The sequence below is a fragment of the Acipenser ruthenus genome, chromosome 6 (assembly GCF_902713425.1).
Source record: "Acipenser ruthenus chromosome 6, fAciRut3.2 maternal haplotype, whole genome shotgun sequence".
In the NCBI taxonomy this organism is placed as follows: domain Eukaryota; kingdom Metazoa; phylum Chordata; class Actinopteri; order Acipenseriformes; family Acipenseridae; genus Acipenser; species Acipenser ruthenus.
This window is the reverse complement of record NC_081194.1, coordinates 55,174,696-55,195,260: the sequence shown is the minus strand read 5'-3', so window position 1 is coordinate 55,195,260 and position 20,565 is coordinate 55,174,696. Positions and strand designations below refer to the sequence as shown.

Genomic DNA, 20,565 nt, shown 5'->3' with positions numbered 1-20,565 from the left:
GCTTTACTTTTGGGGTTGTGACTTGAAGACCACAATAATGTCTGTGTCACTTAGACAAGCAAGTTAGATCTTTTTTATTGTTCAGGTTTTTGGGTCACTGCATTCAGTAGCACCTTATAAACAAACTGATGTGCAAAAACTTAATAATAATCCAAGTGATTATCTTTGTGGTAAACTATGAGAAAAATGATCACATTAAATTCCATCTCTGAGACTCCCATTTATTATAACACAAAGAGCCATTTCAAGAGATAAAGTGGGGAACACACAAACTAGGATTTTGAAATAGAGATGTTACTGTCACATCAGAGCACCTTAAGAAATTACAAGATATAAATCGAACTTGCTGATATGCTGAAGAAGCCACAAGTTAACACTGTATCAACACCCCTATACTATTCACATTTTATAACTCTACTGCATCTCTAGTGCTTGCACAATACACACATTAATGAACAAGCCGAAGAGTTGTTCAAGGGTCTTAAAAGGTTGCTTTTAAACAAAACCATTTAAGCTCTATTTTCCGATCAACAGATGCCATCTCAACCCTATTTCTCATGGGCATGTTAAGGCATTGCTAGAACAAAAGAATAGTGCTCTTTATTGTTTTGTAGAAATTAAAAATAAATAAATACATAAATACAGACGAAGCACATACACTACAGTAACAGCGTTATTGGTGGAAGATCATTTAAAAAAGCACAATGGACCCTGAAGAATTTAGCTATTATTTTTAGGCAGTTGTGATTACTATAAACACAGGTAACAGAAAACACACTTGACAACTAGCAAAAGCTTCTATGCCTATATAAATGGGAAGAAGATACAGAGGGTCCACTGTGCTCCTGTGTGAGTTTTTAAGCAAGACCTTTCCAAAATGTGAATAGCAACTTCTTTTTGTATAATAGAAACATCCAAAAAACTATATTATTTAAAAAAAAAATCTAAATTTACAATAGCCGTATTTTCTAATTTGTAATCTTCAACAGTGACATTTCCCCCTTATTTACACATGCAGAAACCAATACGGACACAATGTAATTTACACCGCTTGACAATCTTCTTTTGTTGCTATTCTTCCCATTGCAATAGATTTCATTATTAGTTTCTTGGGCTCAAGTACTGCACTGAACTTTGAATGCATGAAGCAGACAAAATTTATTGCATGAATAAGGTACATCCCTTCTTTCCAAGGGTGTAGTGAGGGCAGAGTGTGAGGGGATATAGCTCATGATTTGTTCATTAATTTGGCCAACATTTGCTGAAATTGTACCCTGGACATAGTGAGGACTGAAGGCCTAACTCTCTGGCCCCCAGACAAGAGGGGCATGTGCCTTCGATGGGGCATGCGAGCAGGGCTGCTCTCGGCTGAACGACTGCGTTGTAGGAAAGTACCACCAGGGTGAGGGTAGTGCTCCGTTTCCAGAGTTGAGGAGGAGAAAACATAGGATGCCAGTCTTCTCAATTGGTTGGACCTCGGGGAAGAGTGTTGGGATTGCCTGCCTTCCTCCAACTGAAAAAGACCAATAAGAGTGGAGGAAAAGGTGTCAGGCGGGGGAAGACTTGCACTTGCTTTCTGTGCATGCTGTTGAAATCTTTGCTGATGGTGAAGACACCAAAAAAAGAGACTGAAACTATTTTTTAGGTTGGCTTAAGCTAATTATTGGGGAGAATTTTGTTTTTGTATGTTTCAGGGCTACAGAGTACTTGACACACTTGCTCTAAAATAATATATTTTTTATCTACTGTGGTTCAAAGCATATCTATCTATCTGTCTATCTATCTATCTATCTATCTATCTATCTATCTATCTATCTATCTATCTATATATATACACACTCACACCATCAATTATATACCATATTTGTACAATATAAATTTAAGGACGGAAAGCAAAATCTCTTAAGCTTATTCAAATTCTGACTGAAAAAAACAAACAAAAAAAAAAAAAAACACACAACATGCTGTTAAACCTAAACCTCTGTTATTACTGTTTTGCAAAAGATACAGGAATCTTGGTCATCAATAACTTAATTATTAATTTGTTTCTGTATATTATGTATGTGCTTTATTTACTGATGTATGTTACTATGAAAGTAGCCAGCCTAGTAAGCATTTGAGATAACAATGCACTTTTTTGACAACCAGTTAACGTACATGTGAGTAAAAAAATCATGAGTTAGTCAGCTTTCTCTTTAAACATTAGACAGTATTTTTTCTTACAGAACTATATTTTCTAAAAGCGGACTATGTATTTGCCTTAGCAAAAAAAATGCAATACCCTATGAAGCAGAATGAATGCAAAACCCTAAGAAAATTTAAGGGCTAATAGTTGTATTTTGTGGCTTACCCCAGATACTTTTTTCTTCTTGTCGATTCCCATACAAATGGCACGTTGATCCCTTTTCCATGTGAATTACGAAAAATGGCTTACATTTAAATTATATTTAGCTGGGACACCAATCAATGTCATTTGAACTGTTACTGAAAGGATAAATGATTTATAAAAAAATTATTTGACTATGGACTAAATTAGCATGGCTAAGCTACCCAGATAAAACCATGAAATCCACCATCAATAGCCTTTGAGAAGACAACATGCAATGGTGGTAAATTGGAAGGAACAAGACGCCATTATGAAAGGGAAGTGGGGAATAAGGAGAATGTATATCTGAATGTACTGTACACTACCAGTCAAAAATGTCAAAACAATGACGACATTTGTGATAAACTTAACTCCCATCATGGGGATGCTTAATAATGTATGTTGATGATGATGTGATGTCATACATTTTGTTGCTGTTTCTAAACTTTTCACTGGTAGTGCATATCACATTGACTTTTTTTGAAAAAAAAAAAAAGAAACATTTGTGGAACAAATGTAGTCGTCAGTGTTCCCCCAACTATTTTGTAATTAAAGGTTCTATTACAATTCTGTTATATTTCATGGTCACCTAATTATTTAACAGAGACCAAATATTACCTCTTTGGAAATACTAGTGCACGAAAGTCTGTGTAAATGGTATTTAGAAACTGGTCCCTACCATTTTTTTGCCCCTTAACCAAAAATGCAACCTTTCTGGGCTCATTTTGAAACTGAATCAAACAATTCTTGAGGCAAGATTGAAAAATCTAGGTCCAGATATTCAAAAGAGATGCGAGTTTCGCAAGGGCAGTTGCAAGGATTTTGCGAAAAAACCCTTGCTATTTTTTTATTTTTATTTAATCGCAAATGTTTTTTCCTCAACTCTGGAGAAGTCCACCCACAAAGTTTTGGGGAAAAATGTTGCAGTGTTTGACTTCACTTAACTAATTCGCAAACAAGCTAATATACAATTTAAATACTATTTACTCCTATCAACACGGAGCTTAGAGCTCACTAAGCTTTGTATGAATTAACTTTAGTTCCAGTTGTTCAGAGTAGTGTGAGAACTGAAAAAAAACCCACAAATAGATATTATCTCCGTTCTGTTCCACCTTTCAACCTTTGTGGTGTTTTTAACTTAATAAAAATAAAAAAAAATTCCAGGGCTCTACACCTCTGCCGTATATTTGAAAGGTAATACTAAAAAAACATTTTTGTGACAAACATCTCTTCAAAGCATTATATATTTACCATAACCTACATATTTCTTATTGCAGAGCTATTCTGTTTTAAACAGAAGATATGCAGAAAAAATCCTCTCCAAGTAATTAATTACGTATGATTTTGTCATTTTAGTACATTCCAAGAATTCATGGAAAGTTCACCAAATAATGTATTTTTAGCTACATCAACATACACAAGAGCTTTTAAATAGTACACCAAAACCAATAATATAAAGACTATTGCTTTTGACTGCTGACAAGTTTAAATGTTACTTCAGATTACAAAACTTACAGTACATACTTCTGACAGACATCATTTCAGGTCAGAGTCTAGGGTCACCGACCCTGTGTGAAAAGTCGGAAGTAAGTAATTTAAAATCTTGCAACGCGTGTCTTTTTGGAAAGGCGTACGTACAGCCTTAACAGATTGTCAGATCTTTCATCTGTCATTCTAAAATACCTAAAATATCTCTCATTGTCACATACCCGCATCTCTCTAAATAATGTTTGAAATGATCCCTTTCGGGTTCCTGTTGGTTGAGAGGACAGAGCAACGACGTCGCTTTTGATTTTTTTTTAATCCTCTTGTATAGAGGTTCAAACTCAGCACATCTACTTAAATGTACATATATAGTATTGCATTCATATGAACAACAGCTGCGACCACTTTGTGCAGTCAAAAGGGATGTGACATGATGCGTCCCGTACAGCAAATAGTGAAGCTACACAGCTAGCTGTTATCATTGGTATGCACATTTCACAGTAAGACATGCAACAAATTCAACACGTGCACTTCTACATTCTTTAGGATATAACAATGAAAATGAAACACTGAACAATTAAATCATGAATCGTTAAATGATTGACAATACAACAAAAGAAATTCGTTATACAATAAACAATGCTGTTTTCTCAAGTCGACCATAAAATGTCTTAACTCTTAATATCCAGGAATATAACTAGCAAACCTCAGTTTATTAACAAAGCACTTCACTTGCCACACATATTTTTACAGCTTGTTTTCTGTGTACATATCTTAATAATAAGTTAATCTATTGATCTATAATGATCACGTAACGTGGATCTGGAAGATGGAAGCCTGAACTGAAGGCAAATTAAATATTGTGTGATTTGATTCGCTGCTGGCTGCTCTGAAAAAGCAAGCTAAATGTAATGTTGAATTTCATTAGCTGACTGTGATGTAATGCTTTGTCATAAGACCACGGGAAGAGCGCTTTTTTCAAATTATTGTATGTTTGAAAACAATGGAAAGAGACAGAGAGAACAGACTGAAAGGAACGAAAAAACTGTTATTAACCGATAAACAAAATCTTGAATATCGTTTTCGTCCCAGAACGTAATAAATAATTTTGTTTTGTTTTTTGTTTCTGTTCCCTGTACTGCTGTAAGGTATAGTGTTGGATGACAATAACATTTCCTGATATCGATTATCAGCTGTAAATAATCATGATTATTGGCTGAATAAATAATATATATAAAAATGCATTGTAACCTGTCTTGTTATTGATAATGCTTACAAAAAAAAAGAGCAAAAATACTGCACTGGTTTACTTTTCTGTCTACACAGCTGAAGAAGGGCTTTTAGTTTGAAATGTCTTGACATAAAATATGTTTTAATCATTTAAACCTTTCGTATACACCCAATATCGATGTATATTTTTCATAAACATATTAGTTAAATACGTACGTTAACGCCAGATGCCCACAGAGAAATAGGAACACAGTATATTTTAGACGCTGCACGTTTTCGCTACACGACAAGATGTAGTTATTCTAAAAAATTTATGTTACGCTGACGCTTGAATTGGCCTGAATTCTCCCAGAACTCGAGTTGATGGACAACGCCGAGTTTTTTACGAGTTACCTGATTTTACCCAGAAATACTTTTGTGTTAAAGGTCAAGAAGTGAATTTGATGCAGACTACATTATAGTCAAATTGTCAACGATTTAAAAGATAAATCCATCTAGATATTCTTTTGCATTTGTTTTACGCAGCACATATACATACGTTGCTCTATAACACTACATAAAGTGACTACAATTTTTAATATAAGCCAGTTGCTGTAAGATGGATCTTCACCTGCACTGTAAACACACGCTACAACACCTTGGAAAATACCTCATGACCAGGGAACTGAGTTTACAGTGTTTTGGAGCAATATTTCACTGGCAAGCCACGGCTAATTTATGCGTGACATCACACCAGGACAAGCTTGCCATCCTGCCCGCTGCTTTCCTGAATTACTGCTCACCAAAACTGCTCGCCATAACACAACGCACCCAGTGGAGAGATACCATGGTAAATATGTGTGTAATATATGGTTGCTCCAACACAGCAGGTGCCATTGGTATCTCTCCACAAGTCTCCTAAAGAGCCGGTACGATGGCTCTTTACCAAAGACAGCTTTATTAATTTAATGATGTTCAAGATGGATGCTGTTAAAGTTAAAGTAAATAAAATAAGAATGTAGTACCATCCATAAATCTGGATGGTACCTGCAGGACAGCAGCATCTTCTTCTTCTAGTAAAAAAAGTAAAATCACCGGGACTCGAGCGGCTGCCAAGAAAAGAGAGGTGCAGAGGGCGAGGGCATGATCCTATCATTTCATTATAATGATCTCTTACTGTTTGATGAAACAGTGACGCGATTATATAGCCAACAACCTCCCATGTACATTATTAATAAATAATGTGATAAAATGATCACGTTATGTCACATTCTCGTATGCATTCCTGTGAAGTCTCTCGATTTTGTCGGGACACTCCCGCGTAAGATCTTCTGCCTCCGGATTATTTAGATCGCCAATATTAACATAAACTTATGTTCCCCATCCGACCTGAGAAAATGTCTTAGGCTACTTTATAATGTTGATGTAGGCTATATCAGATTCTAATAGGCTACAAGTTAAAAAAAAAGTATTATTTACTGTATATGTAAGAATTATTATATTGTTTTGTTCAGAGAAAGTTGTGCAGTAAGTCCAAAAAAGGAGACCTCTTGTTCTCGTGTTTTCATAAGTTGACAGGTGTATTACTGTACTTGTTTTGCATGTTAAATTGCGGCTCATCTGTTGCCACAGAGATCCGACGCACTCTGTGTCTATTGCTCGGCTTTAAAAGCCTACAGTGAAGAAGCGAGAGACTGGCTATATTGTACGGAGTTCCTGAGCTGGGAGAATGCACCTTTTTTTTTTGGTTCTTTGTGTCTCGAAACAAAGACGGTAGATTCTGTATTCTTTTTTGTTTATTTGTTTATGTTTAAAGTGCGTCAGGCGACCGAGTGACTAAGAACCTTTGCAGCAAGGCATAGTCTACATAGACATGAAGGTTATCAGGTTGTGTGTGTGTGACGCTGTGTAAATCGACTGTACTATCATGTAAAGTCTGGTGTTACCTCAAGTAAATCCTATCACTATTGAACATCTTATTATAAAAAAAATGTAACAATAACTAAAACTTTCAGAATACTTCAGGGTCTATGTCTTGTTTTTACTGTGAACCTGAACAATAAACGCTCAGTTTTTTTGCAATCTGCCTCCTTGTTGTTGTGTATACTTCTTATCAGTCACTGATATTCTGCCCAGTTAAATACCTGTGCGGGAGATAATTAGATGTCCCTCACCTTTATTGAGGGTGAAGTAGTCGAAACATACAATTGATAATTTAATCTCTTGTTTGAATAAATAACTAAATTCCACTAACGCATTACAGCAGGGATGCATAGATGCAACAATCAGGCGATATTCTTCAAAATAAATTCACCGTCTGATTAAGGATGCTTGGCACAAGCTTTTCACTAAAAGCAAACGTGAAAATACTGCCAAGGAACAAATTCAAATTAAAAAACCTGAAACTCTGACACAAGAAAAAACTGTCATGTGCTACTCTACCATCAACAGACTACAACAAACCATGGAAGAGAGAGAAGTAAGGGCAAATGTAAACAAGGTTTTTTTTTTGTTTGTTTTTTTTTTTTCATTGTCATTGCACAAGACCAACATTTCTGATCTGTTTTATTTAAGATGCTAAAACATCTGAACAGGTAACATTGCTTTCACTTCTGTCCTCCATCTACTGCAATTGTTTACAACAGTGAATGTCCTGGTGTGACATCATGCTCTTCCGGGTAGAGGTCTCAAAGTTTTTTGAAAACGATCTAACCACAAATTTGCCTTTTTTTCCACTTTATAAGTAACAAATGTGAATTAATCTTTCAGGACATGTATAGAAAGTTTAGCTGCACTCAACAATGACTTTTTATTTGTACCCCACCTTTAAGATACAACAAACCCTATACATACCAATCATTGTTAGTCTCATAGGCAAACACCGCAATTAAAGTATTATTTAACCATTTCATTCCATTGATTGGCGTTTTTTTTTTTCTAAGAACCTGAATAACAAATGTATTTCAAACATTCAATAGCTATAAATCAAGAAAAACAACAAAATCTACAACCTGTGTACCCTCTCTCGTGTGCTCTACTCTCGTTTCTTCTCCTGTTTCCTCTCAAAGGCCAATCTCTTACCGGAAACTATATCCTATTTTCAAAAAAGTTCGCGCATCAACTAATTAAGAAACAGGATAGTCTTTTTTAAAGGGATACACACCTAAAAACAAACTTAACACAGAAAAACATAATAGACAGGAAAATCGGCTTAAATAATTTGATATACAGAACGTGCTTGCAAGATACCAAACGCTATTTGCATTCTGCATTAAGCACTCATGGGATTATTTTCAGATATGTGCGTGCATCAGTGATTCATTGCATTTTGTCCATGTGATTACTTACAATATTATTCATGTATTTTTAAAATATGAACTTTTGATATTATAAATGAGATGTACTTTTAAAACATCTCAAAATAATGCGACATTCAGCATGACACAGTACTTAATACTTTTAGAGGTGTTGTGTCTGCATATACGCAGAGAAGATTAAATTACTTCCAGATTGTCTAGTCTGTGCGCAGTGAAAGTAGAAATATTTCGGTTTTGAGGTGCCTGATGATGGCATGGAAGGAATATTAAAACAATATAACAAGACCTTGTTTTTCTCCATAGATATTGTGAAGCAAAGCACCACTAAGTTAAAGTTATTGCTTTTCTTGTGTAAATATCTGTTAACGTCTATATGTTTGATATTGCAATTGTGTTATTATATTATTTTGTGTTTTGGAAGACTTCGATATTATCGATATCAATATCGAAATACGTGCACAATATCAATATACAATTGTCATATCATATAAAACTGCAGTGTGGAGTGAATAATCTGGGCCTCGTCTCCAGGATTCACTAGCTTGGCTAACTTTGTTGATGAGGTTCTTTCGGTGAAAAGAGGTGATTAGCTTGACAGTAAGAACCAAGAAAACCCCAGTTGATATTTCAGTCCTCCTGATGGGCAAGTGGGTTACTACCATGAGGCAACATTTGCATTGGGCAATACTTGTAGGAGGGTTGTGTATTTTATTTTACAATAAAAAAAATGCTACTGGGCACAGCAGGGCTTACAAAAATAATTAAATGCACTTTCAATGTATTTTTGTCCTTTAAAGTGACGACATTTTATTTGAACCCTGAGCCCATAATTCAAATACTGTTGTTTTTGTTAGTAAACAAGATAATTTGCTCGAAGTCAAAATACCATGGTATTCCCTGTGAGAAGTCAAGCATGGACTGCCCGTCCCTACTCAACCCCTAAATTTGTTAACTAAAACACTGCCTTAATTCAAATTTATTTTTTCTCTCCCATTTTACAGCAAATGCAAAACAGCAAGACTTCAAAATGTTTTGAAATCCTGGCTACTGTATGTCTGTGCTTGTGGAACTGAATGACACTTATCCTGTTTACATCACATTAACGCCAGGTCACTGATGAGCAATAATAAAGCAGTATGCCAAATCCATGAACTCTTCAAGCTATTTCTTGTACGACACCCAGAGACACAGAAGAGAGTGGCTTCTCTAGCAGTTTCAAAATCCCCACAAGAAAATGAACATGACCTGGGACAATAAGTGTTGCTGGAATACAATCTTTAATGATTTCACCAGTATGAAAGCAAGAATATTTTTCATTATAAAACATGTGTTCTCAAAAGCCATAGGGAGCATACATGTCAATGTGTGTTATTTTTTATTTTTAACTTGGAAGTTAGAATGTGTAAATGCACTGCATTATCTGCCCTTAAATATTCAAAAAACACGTTTCAATAAGCAGGAACTAAACAACTGTGGTCTGCAGTCATCTGTATCCAAAACAATACCTACCTCAACAAAGACTTGTAATTAAACACGAAAAAGTACAGCTGGATGCTTCTCATATAATCAAGGTTGCAAAGTTTGTAAATAAAATGTATCCCCCAGTTAACTGTAAAAGCCTAAACTACATATGCAGTATTATAGCTCTGCTGTGTGTGCCATACTATGTAGTGTCACCTTATCAAAACATTTATATATATATATATATATATATATATATATATATATATATATATATATATATATATATATATATATATATATATACACAGTACTGTGCAAAAGGTTTAGGCAGGTGTGAAAAAATGCTGTAAAGTAAGAATGCTTTCAAAAATAGACATGTTAATAGTTTATATTTATCAATTAACAAAATGCAAAGTGAGTGAACAGAAGGAAAATCTACATCAAATCAATATTTGGTGTGACTACCCTTTGCCTTCAAAACAGCATCAATTCGTCTAGGTACACTTGCACACAGTTTTTGAAGGAACTCGGCAGGTAGGTTGGCCCAAACATCTTGGATAACTAACCACAGTTCTTCTGTGGATTTAGGCAGCCTCAGTTGCTTCTCTCTCTTCATGTAATCCCAGACAGACTCGATGATGTTGAGATCAGGGCTCTGTGGGGGCCATACCATCACTTCCAGGACTCCTTGTTCTTCTTTACGCTGAAGATAGTTCTTAATGACTTTTGCTGTATGTTTGGGGTCATTGTCATGCTGCAGAATAAATTTGGGGCCAATCAGATGCCTCCCTGATGGTATTGCATGATGGATAAGTATCTGCCTGTACTTCTCAGCATTGAGGAGACCATTAATTCTGACCAAATCCCCAACTCCATTTGCAGAAATGCAGCCCCAGACTTGCAAGGAACCTCCACCATGCTTCACTGTTGCCTGCAGACACTCATTCGTGTACCGCTCTCCAGCCCTTCGGCGAACAAAATGCCTTCTGCTACAGCCAAATATTTCAAATTTTGACTCATCAGTCCAGAGCACCTGCTGCCATTTTTCTGCACCCCAGTTCCTGTGTTTTCGTGCATAGTTGAGTCGCTTGGCCTTGTTTCCACGTCAGAGGTATGGCTTTTTGGCCGCAAGTCTTCCATGAAGGCCACTTCTGACCAGACTTCTCCGGACAGTAGATGGGTGTACCAGGGTCCCACTGTTTTGTGCCAATTCTGAGCTGATGGCACTGCTGGACATCTTCCGATTGCAAAGGGAAGTAAGCATGATGTGTCTTTCATCTGCTGCAGTAAGTTTCCTTGGCCGACCACTGCGTCTACGGTCCTCAACGTTGCCCGTTTCTTTGTGCTTCTTCAAAAGAGCTTGGACAGGACATCTGGAAACCCCTGTCTGCCTTGAAATTTCTGCCTGGGAGAGACCTTGCTGATGCAGTATAAATACCTTGTGTCTTGTTGCTGTGCTCAGTCTTGCCATGGTGTATGACTTTTGACAGTAAACTGTCTTCAGCAACCTCACCTTGTTAGCTGAGTTTGGCTGTTCCTCACCCAGTTTTATTCCTCCTACACAGCTGTTTCGGTTTCAGTTAATGATTGTGTTTCAACCTACATATTGAATGGATGATCATTAGCACCTGTTTGGTATAATTGTTTAATCATACACCTGACTATATGCCTACAAAATCCCTGACTTTGTGCAAGTGTACCTAGAAGAATTGATGCTGTTTTGAAGGCAAAGGGTGGTCACACCAAATATGGATTTGATTTAGATTTTTCTTCTGTTCACTCACTTTGCATTTAGTTAATTGATAAATATAATCTATTAACATGTCTATTTTTGAAAGCATTCTTACTTTACAGCATTTTTTCACACCTGCCTAAAACTTTTGCACAGTACTGATATATATATATATATATATATATATATATAAACATTTTTTGCATCAAGACACTTTCCATTTTTAATGTATCACATTCTCATGAAGGACTAAGAATAGTTTCATATCACATCATGAAGTATTAAGTCACTGTTTTATGTCACTCATGTAGTCATGAGTTTAACAGTTGCCAAAATAGGTGGTACTATAAAATGAACTTAATATATGATATATAAAAGGAAAAACAAAACAAATGCATGCTAAAAATTCTCACATGAATGAAAAAATAATGTATCCACTTACAAGTAAGAGAACACTGAAAATGCAAACAAAGAAAAATAAAGAAAAACTTTTTTTTTTTAATGGAAAAAATAAAAGGTAACATTTCAGTTATTTTTAAAACTTTAATGTAGCTAAGCAGTATCAATTAAGAAATGATCCAATCCCTGTATTAACTACTAAGGCAAATTCTAAATACAAGCCCAGGGAATGTGATATGTATACCATTCAGTCATGGATCCCTCACTGATAATCAGACCTCTTACCTGTCTGTGGGGGCCTGTAGGCTCGGATTCCCTCCGTTTCGGACGAGTAGAAGGCAGTGAGTGGCACGGCGACTGAGCCGGGCTTGCCATAAGCATTTCTTGCTTGCTTTCTGATATCGAGTGACCACGCCCACCACTTTTACGAGAAGTGTCCTCCTCGGCCACAGTGAGCATGCCCCTTGTCCTCCCTTCCTTTGGTCTCACCACAACATCTGCCCTTCCCAGTCTCCTCCTCTCCTCGTTCTCCTCAATGGGGCGAAGCTCCTCTGGTTCGTCGTCTGTAGTTCCAGAAGTGCTGGGCTCGGCTCCAGGGTGAAAATCCTTAAGCTCAGTCACTTTGTCAATGATTACCCATTCTTTGCTATCAAAGTCCTCCTCCTCCGCCAGTGGGACAGATTTGAAAGCATTGCTGAGGGCCTCATGCTCAACTGACACAGAAACCTCGATCCTCCCGCTGACTTGTCTGTCACAGTGCCCGGTATCGACAGACAGCATCTGAGCAGGTTGGGAAGAGTATACCTGTCTGGAAGGGGAACCGAGTATGTCCATCCTTGACCTAGAAAAACACAAAACATTAGGTTGTTATCATAACCCTGGTTCCCTGAAATAGAAATGTAACCATTACTTAGTGGGTATTTAACCTAAAGACCCTGAAACCTGAATAAGACACACCAAAGCTGCACGTAGTGCCTGTGACGCAGTCAAGCCCACCCCCCAAGGGTATAAAAGGACTGCCGACACAAACATGGTCATAATTTTTCCATCAAGACTGCTGCAATCATGGATTATTATTATTTATTTCTTAGCAGACACCCTTATCCAGGGCGACTTACAAGATATCACATTATTTTTACATAGTCACCCATTTATACAGTTGGGTTTTTACTGGAGCAATCTTGGTAAAGTACCTTGCTCAAGGGTACAGTGGCAGTCCCCACCTGGGATTAAACCCATGACCCTCTGGTCAAGAGTCCAGAGCCCTAACCACTACTCCACACTGCTGCCCCAATTCCACGGACTGGTTGACATGGAATGCCGAGATAGTGTTTGGCATAAGGCAGGATCGGTACGGAGCGCAACCGTTGTCCTGGCCTCTGTAAAAATTAAACAGGTTCTCACGAAGCAGCGACCTTGAAGGTTAATGGTTACATTTCTATTTCAGGGAACCAGGGTTAAGGTAATAAGAAATGTAACCATTACCTCATGGGTAGAAATACCAAAGTTGTTGCAAGGCAATATTGCAGACCAACTGGAATGCTACAAGGCTAAGCCAAATGCCACCTTGCGCGTTACCATTAGGAACCCCAGTCCAAGTAGCTAGGGCTAAAAAATTGAGGGAGAAACTCACCTGTATATCTATTTGTAAGGGTTGACCTGGAAGCCGCCCCTTAATAGCTCAAAAAATCTGAGTTTTGTAGATCAACGACCTAAGTCTGCAGAACCTAGTAAAGGTATGGGTAGTAGCCCACTCCACTGCATTGCAAATGTCATTGACAGATGCACCCTGGAATAAAGCCCATGAATTGCCATGGCCCTGAAGGAATGGGCAGTGAGCTTTTCTGGAGGGGGCAAGTTGGCCAGCTCATAGGCAGTTCTGCATGTGTCTACTATTCAGTTGGACAGCCTCTGCCTAGACAGGGCTTGATCATGGGACTTCGTCCCAGAGCAGACAACACATCGTCCGGAGTGCTCCCTGTCAGACTGGACCCTGCATCTTGCTCACCGGCTTTGCAAAGGTAATAGCAAGCAAACAGTCACTTTAGCGATAACATTTAAGCTCAGCTGAATGCGTGGGATCAAATGGAGGCTTTAAGAGTGCATTGAGCACCACGTTTAACCTCCAGCGAGGAACAATGTCCAATTCAAATTGAAAATGTTTTGCTCTGCCAGGAAGCTCCTGGGGAGACTGAATCAATTTTGATACGACAAGCTGAAATAGCTGCCAAATAGACATTTAATGTAGGGTTTTTATTTCCCCACATCAAACAGGTCCTGCAACAAAATTGCAGTACAACTGCTATGGGACATGTCATGGGGTCAAAGCCCTTAGGCAAGCACCACGTCTGAAAAATGCCCCACTTGTACCCATATTGGGAACACGTGGATGCTGGTCTGGCATTATGTAGGGTGTCAATAACCCTGTTGGAAAACCCCAGACGGCTGAAATGTTGTCGTTCAGGGTCCAGACCCAGAGCCGCAGGCTCAATGGGTTGGGATGCCACAATGTCTCCCACGCCTGACTAAGTAGGTCGCGATGTTTGGGCAGGCTCCACGGCTGGCCACTCAGGAGCTGCATCAGAGCTGAAAAACACACAGTCTCCTGGGCCAGTAAAAAGCTACTAATAGCACCCTGGCCTGGTCCTGTCTGATTTTCTCCAGACACAGCGGAAGCATGGCGAGAGGTGGGAAGGCAAATAGCAGCTGCTTTAGTCACTGGTGTGCCAAGGCATCTATTTGCTAGTGGGTCCCCTGCTCCTGTTATGGATAACCAGCGGGGGCAATGGGTCAATTCCTGAGAGGCAAAGGAGTCTACCTCTGCTCTCCTGAACCGTTGCCAAATGAGGCTCACCACCTCCGGGTGAAGCCTCTGTTCTGAGGCACTGGGAACTCCTCTTGAGAGGAGGGCCGACGCCCAGTTTATCACCCCAGGCAGGTGTACTGCTTGCAGGGAGTGGTGGTGATCGTCTGCCCAGAGCAACAGCTTGCGGGCTACTCGATGGAGACTGGGGGACCTGAGGCCGCCCTGGTGGTTTATATAAGCCACCACAGTAGTTTTGTCCGTCTCCCTTCAATGCTGGCTGATAAACCCTGCTGTTGAACCAGGCTTGGAGAGGGCGCATGCGCAAGACCCAAGTAAAGATCTGGGAAGCTGCTGCCATCAAGCCCAGAAGCCTCTGGAATGTCACTACTGTGAGCTTTCTGTTAAGCAGAAAAAGCTTCAGACAACGGCCATTCTCTGCACCCTGTCATCCGACAGTGGACAGCTTGGACCTGGAGTCCAGGTGCACTCCCAAATAGGAGTCTGTCTGCGAGGGCGTGAGCTGGCTCTTTGCACGATTCACCGACAGGCCCAACCAATGAAGATGGTCGTGGCGAGTTCCGTGTGGGCCTCTGCCTGCACTGGGGACTGAACACAACTGACCCAGTCATCCTGGTAAATGAGTACTCTAATGCCTCGGAGTCTCAATGGGGCCAGAATAGCCTCCATGCACTTCGAAAAGGCATGGGGAGCTAGAGAGGCTAAACGACAAGACCCTGAACTCGTACACTGTTCCCTGAAAGGCAAACCATAGGTACTTAAGTGTGCCGGTTTTTATGGGGATACGGAAATAGGCATCTTTTAAGTCCACCGTGGCGAACCAATCGCCTGGCCTGAATGACTGGAACAGCTGTTGCATCGTTAAACATTTTGAACCTCCTTCGGCTCAGAACAGGTTGACCTGCCTGAGGTCGAGGATTGGTCTGAGGCCACCATCCTGCTTGGGCATGGAGTAGAACCTGTCCTCCAACTGGAGGGGGTATACCATATGAATAGCCTGTTTTTGCAGAAGAGCTGCTACCTCCTGAGACACCACAGAGTGGTCCTGTGGGTCCGTGACTGATGCTGCAGTCACGCCCTGAAAGGGAAGGGGACCGTGCTTGAACTGCAGTGTGCAGCCAGTCTGAACGGTAGTAAGCATCCAGATGTCTGTGGTGCACTGACGTCAATACTCTGAAGGGTCCCTGGACCTGTGGCAGCAAACCCCTAGGGTCGCTGCTAACCTTGTGGCTTGGCCTGAGGCTCTTGCCTCTGCGCCGGGTAGTGGTCTGGCCGCAGGCGCAGCTGGCTGTGCTGGTCCCTTAAGCTGCTGGCAGAGGGATAAAAACCCAGGCATTATGCAATAGCAAGCAATGTACAGTAAGAATGTACAGTTGCTGCCTCAGCTGCTAAAGACAGCAACAGGACTGTCAACAAGGCCTGCTTGGTACCAGACTGGGATGTAAACCCTGGTCGGTAGCGGGCCGGGACAAGATGGAATGGAGCAAACTTTGTCCCCATCAGACATGCGTGGCATTGGGAAACTGCTGCCCAGAGCTTCTCTATTCCCAGGTGCGTGGCTCTCCCTTGGCATAGAGCCATGGGGTGAGGGCGCAGCCACCACACTATGAGAGGGTATGGGGAAGAGCACTGTGCAGGTGAGAGACGCAGAGCGCTCTGTAGCGCTGCAGGAAATAGTTTTTCCAACATGCACTTGGAGAATGCACACAAAACACTTGCAGAAAATGCGGTTTCCAGTGCCTCCTGTGCATGCTGCTGATTCAGGCAGGAAGAACATCTGCTTGTCCACAGGCAGGTTGGCCTTGCATGTGTCACAGGGATAAAACCCAGTCATTATGCAAATAGCAGGCAATGTACCGTAACAATGTGCCTCAGCTTGCTAAAAACAGCAACTGGACTGTGAACAAGGCCTGCTTGGTACCAGATTGAGGATTGTAAAACCCGGTAGCAGGTCGGAACCGGGACTGTACCGGTCGGTTTGGTACCGATTCGGTGCCTGTAGCACCAGGTGGGTACAGTAGTGTACATTACTGTTGCTGCCCTCAAGGGGGCATCTGCTCAAGCAGCAACGCCGCTGTGCAATAATGCAACAGGGTGGACTCTCTGTAGACCAGGGCACCTGCAAGACTGCAGTAGCCTCTTGATCAATGGCATAAGCTCTGCCGTTACAGGGAGAGCTTAACCACAGGGGATGCGCCATCTGACTCCACGTCCTCAGATGGGAACGCCAGCTCCTAGAGACGCAGATGGTCTTGGAGAAATGCACACAAAACACGCAGAAAAACGGTTTGATAAAGACAGCAACTGGACTGTCAACAAGGCCTGCTTGGTATTAGACAGGCAGGCTGACTTTGCATGTGACACAGGGATAAAATCCAGGCGTAATGCAAATAGAAAGCAATGTACAGTAAGAATGTACAGTTGCTGTTTGGTACCGGTTCAGTGCTTGTACATTAGTGCACAATGGGGGGTTATACATCCCCGCGACATCCCCCCCCACCCCTGTCATTCTAGACAACGCCCCAGTGGATGCATCTGGTCAAGCAGCAACTCCGCTGTGTAACAGGGTGGGAGCTGCAGCTCCTGTATACAGTACTTACTGTAACAGGGCTGGTACAGTATACAGTACTTGTAACAAAAACCATGCTGTCTCAATTTGGTGGTATACTAGGTGGTGGTACCCCCGGTACGGTACGGTACGGTACTGTCCAGTTCGGAGGTACACTCGGTACGGTACGGTTTGGGTACACCGGTGAAGTAACCTTGTTTGGTGTGCAGTACGTGTACGGTTACTGCAGAAGCAATATATAGGGGTGCCCACCTATTTAACTTCAGGCAAACCAACACAGCCCTAAGACTGGGGAAAGCCTGCTGTCAGAGCCCTGACAGCCTTCGCAATGGTAATGCAAAAAGGGACCAAGGCGGCAACGACACACTGCGGGAAGGACTGCAAGCAATCAGACCTGACGCAGAGCTAAGCCTAGCAACTGTGTAGTGAATCGGGGTGTTAACCTTGTTCGTTGTACAGTACTTGTACCGATGGGAACGGGATAGGTCTGGAGCTACAGTTACCATGTAAGCGGACTACAGGGATGCCCACCTATAGCACTTCAGACAAATCGACACAGTCCAAAGACTGATGGAAGCCTACTGGCAGAGCCCATACAGTCTTGCAATGGCTCTGCAAGCAGAGATCACTGCGAAAAGCCAAACCCGAAGCAGAGCTAAGCCCAGCAACTGCTAGTGAATTGGAAAAAGGTAACCTCGTTCATTGTACAGCGTACCGGCGGGAACAGGAACAGGACCTACAGTTACCATGGGAGCCCATTTACAGGGAAGCGCGCTTGGCTAACCAGATGTGTGAAAACTGAGGAAAGCCTACTGATAGAGACCTAGCGCTCGTATTTCTGTGAAAAAAACTGAAAAATACACACGAGAAACACATTATCACACAAAACAGTAACATTTTGATTACTGTTAACTTTAGGTTGTTCGATCCTGGGAAAGGGGCGACGGTACCGCTGGCTGTGCGAGGGGGAAACAAGGCCACGATGGGACGAACAAAAGCCACGGCTGAGTGCAAAATACTTGTAAGTAGTAATTACTATAAGCACAAAACAATAAAATCACATAAATAGTGTAATACACAAGCGAATGAAAAGATATAAGTAATGACACTTATCTGTTCTTAGATCTCTCCTGCTTTCAGGTCGGATGAAAGGAAACATGATGACGAAGTTTGTGTCGGCAGTGATTTTATGCCCTTTGGGGGCGGGCATGACTGCTTCACAGGCACTACGTGCAGCTTTTATATATTTTTTATTCAGGTTTCAAGGTCTTCAGGTCAAATACCCATTAGGTAATGGCTACGTTTCGTACTTGATAGGGAACTGATGTAGAGATTGAAAATAAGTTTCCCTTTTTCTGGTTTGAATATCTTGAATTAATATAGCAAACACATCCCGGAAATGTACAATAACTATAATTCAATTACTTATAACAGCAATGAACTATAAAGTACACATGGACCATACTAGAACACTTTACTACTGTTCATTTACACTTGGCCATCAACACTCGATCTTGGCTAGGGGCCCACATGGATTGCTGCATGGCCTCTGTACTCCCATGATTGGGGAGGACCATCTGCTGGGACCTAATTTTGCTTCATTAACCCCTGATGGTCAAGCTCCAACTACCCAGGTTGTGTCTTGTCTCCAGGATTCAGTAGCTTGGCAACATCCTTGCTTTGAAGGTTTGGATGGTGAAAATAGGGCACTGACTTAGAATTAAAGTTAAATAATTGGACACTCAATGATAAAAAAAACTTAACCTGCAGTTTGATACTTTTCTGTTTGCTTTAGGTATAACCGGGATAATACAAAATGTCACAACTGGGCACTGATTTACTACAGAATAGCCTGGACAACATCCTTAATGACATGAGAATAAAATTAGTGGAGCAGGATTGTAGAATGACCTTTTGTCATGAACATCTGTCCTTCCTTCAGCAGCTGATAAACGCTCAGATTCAGGACTGTTGACCCTTCGATACCGGAGAGACTGCACTTGAACACTTGGGGATTCTGGAGGAATCCTGACAGGGGAAACAGGACAGGCACCTCGGCTGGGATCTTCTTCCAATGCAGACTGCGCCTGAGAAACAAAAAGGAGGAGCATGAAAGACACTCCACATTAAATACCATGGCAAACTAATGAATCTATAGCTAATGCTAAAAATGCTTTTAACAACTGTTAGTTACTTGACTAAACATTTACATTGCATTGGTAGTTTAAATACCAGCAGTCACCAGTAGTTCAAATTGCTGAAAATGTATTTAAAAAATGCTTTCAGCACTTAGAAACTTAAAAGTAAGATTCTGGTGCACCTGTATACAAAAAATAAATAAACTGAGTTGAAAATACTGTACATTTATATAATGGGAATTTATGACAATTTTGTATGTGACATACTGCAATGTTGTTTTAAAACAACATTCTATCACTTGTTGGGAAATGGCAGGCTACGCAAGCTTTGCAACTGAAGTAGTTTTTAATCAATTGCTGTTCAATCATGCAGGCAAAGCCATGGCTAAAGGGAAACAAGCAACATAATTTGCCAGAAATATTGCTGTTATACAGATTGTCTGAAATAGTTAGAAATAAGAACTATAAAAATTAATACCAAATTACTTTGCAGCTCTAATGAATAGGATGTAGTAATTCTTCACTCAAAACTGGTAATTGACTTTGGGCTAGATATTGTAAGGAAATGTGTTAGTCCATATTCATATTGTTAGAGTATTTGGAACATATGGTACTTTCAATGGAGAGATATTGAGCACAGAGTTTAGGTGGGGTATTTTGGAATGCAGGGTCTGTCTCTATAAATTGCAGATTGATTAGAGGGAGAGCAAATATGACCATTTATGGGCATTTGTGAAGGGTCCTCTTTTCTGCTCTGCTTTAGGGTGGGGGTAGGAGAATCTCGGAGATAACAGATGTAAAGGAATGTTTGTGAGGCATGGAAACTTGCAACTTAACCCTTTGCGGTCCATTGTCGGACTGGGTCCGACATTGCAATTATTCCTCTCAGGTCCTTTGTCGGACTGGGTCATTATAGCAACGCAAAAAACGGGTTTCTAGTCGTTTTTTCTCCGGAAAAAGCCGAGAACCATTCAATTGCCGAGTGGGAAAGACAGGAGCCGAAACATGTCGGAAAAAAAAAAAAAAAAAAAAAGGCGTATCTCATGAATAGGCATACATGGTA

At 40.5% G+C, this 20,565-nt stretch overlaps 1 protein-coding gene across 4 annotated transcripts in view; it reads right to left on the bottom strand.

The window, feature by feature from the left end:
- The window catches only part of LOC117411313 (tau-tubulin kinase 1-like), a 97,769-nt gene that overhangs the window by 11,065 nt on the left and 66,139 nt on the right, over window positions 1-20,565 (bottom strand). For all 4 annotated transcript variants that reach the window (XM_034018627.3, XM_034018628.3, XM_034018626.3 and 1 more), the window contains 2 exons: window positions 19,276-19,451; window positions 12,257-12,812 (listed from right to left, as the gene is read on the bottom strand). In XM_034018627.3, the coding sequence (XP_033874518.1) occupies window positions 12,257-12,812; window positions 19,276-19,451 (732 nt within the window). The remainder of the gene's footprint in view (window positions 1-12,256; window positions 12,813-19,275; window positions 19,452-20,565) is intronic.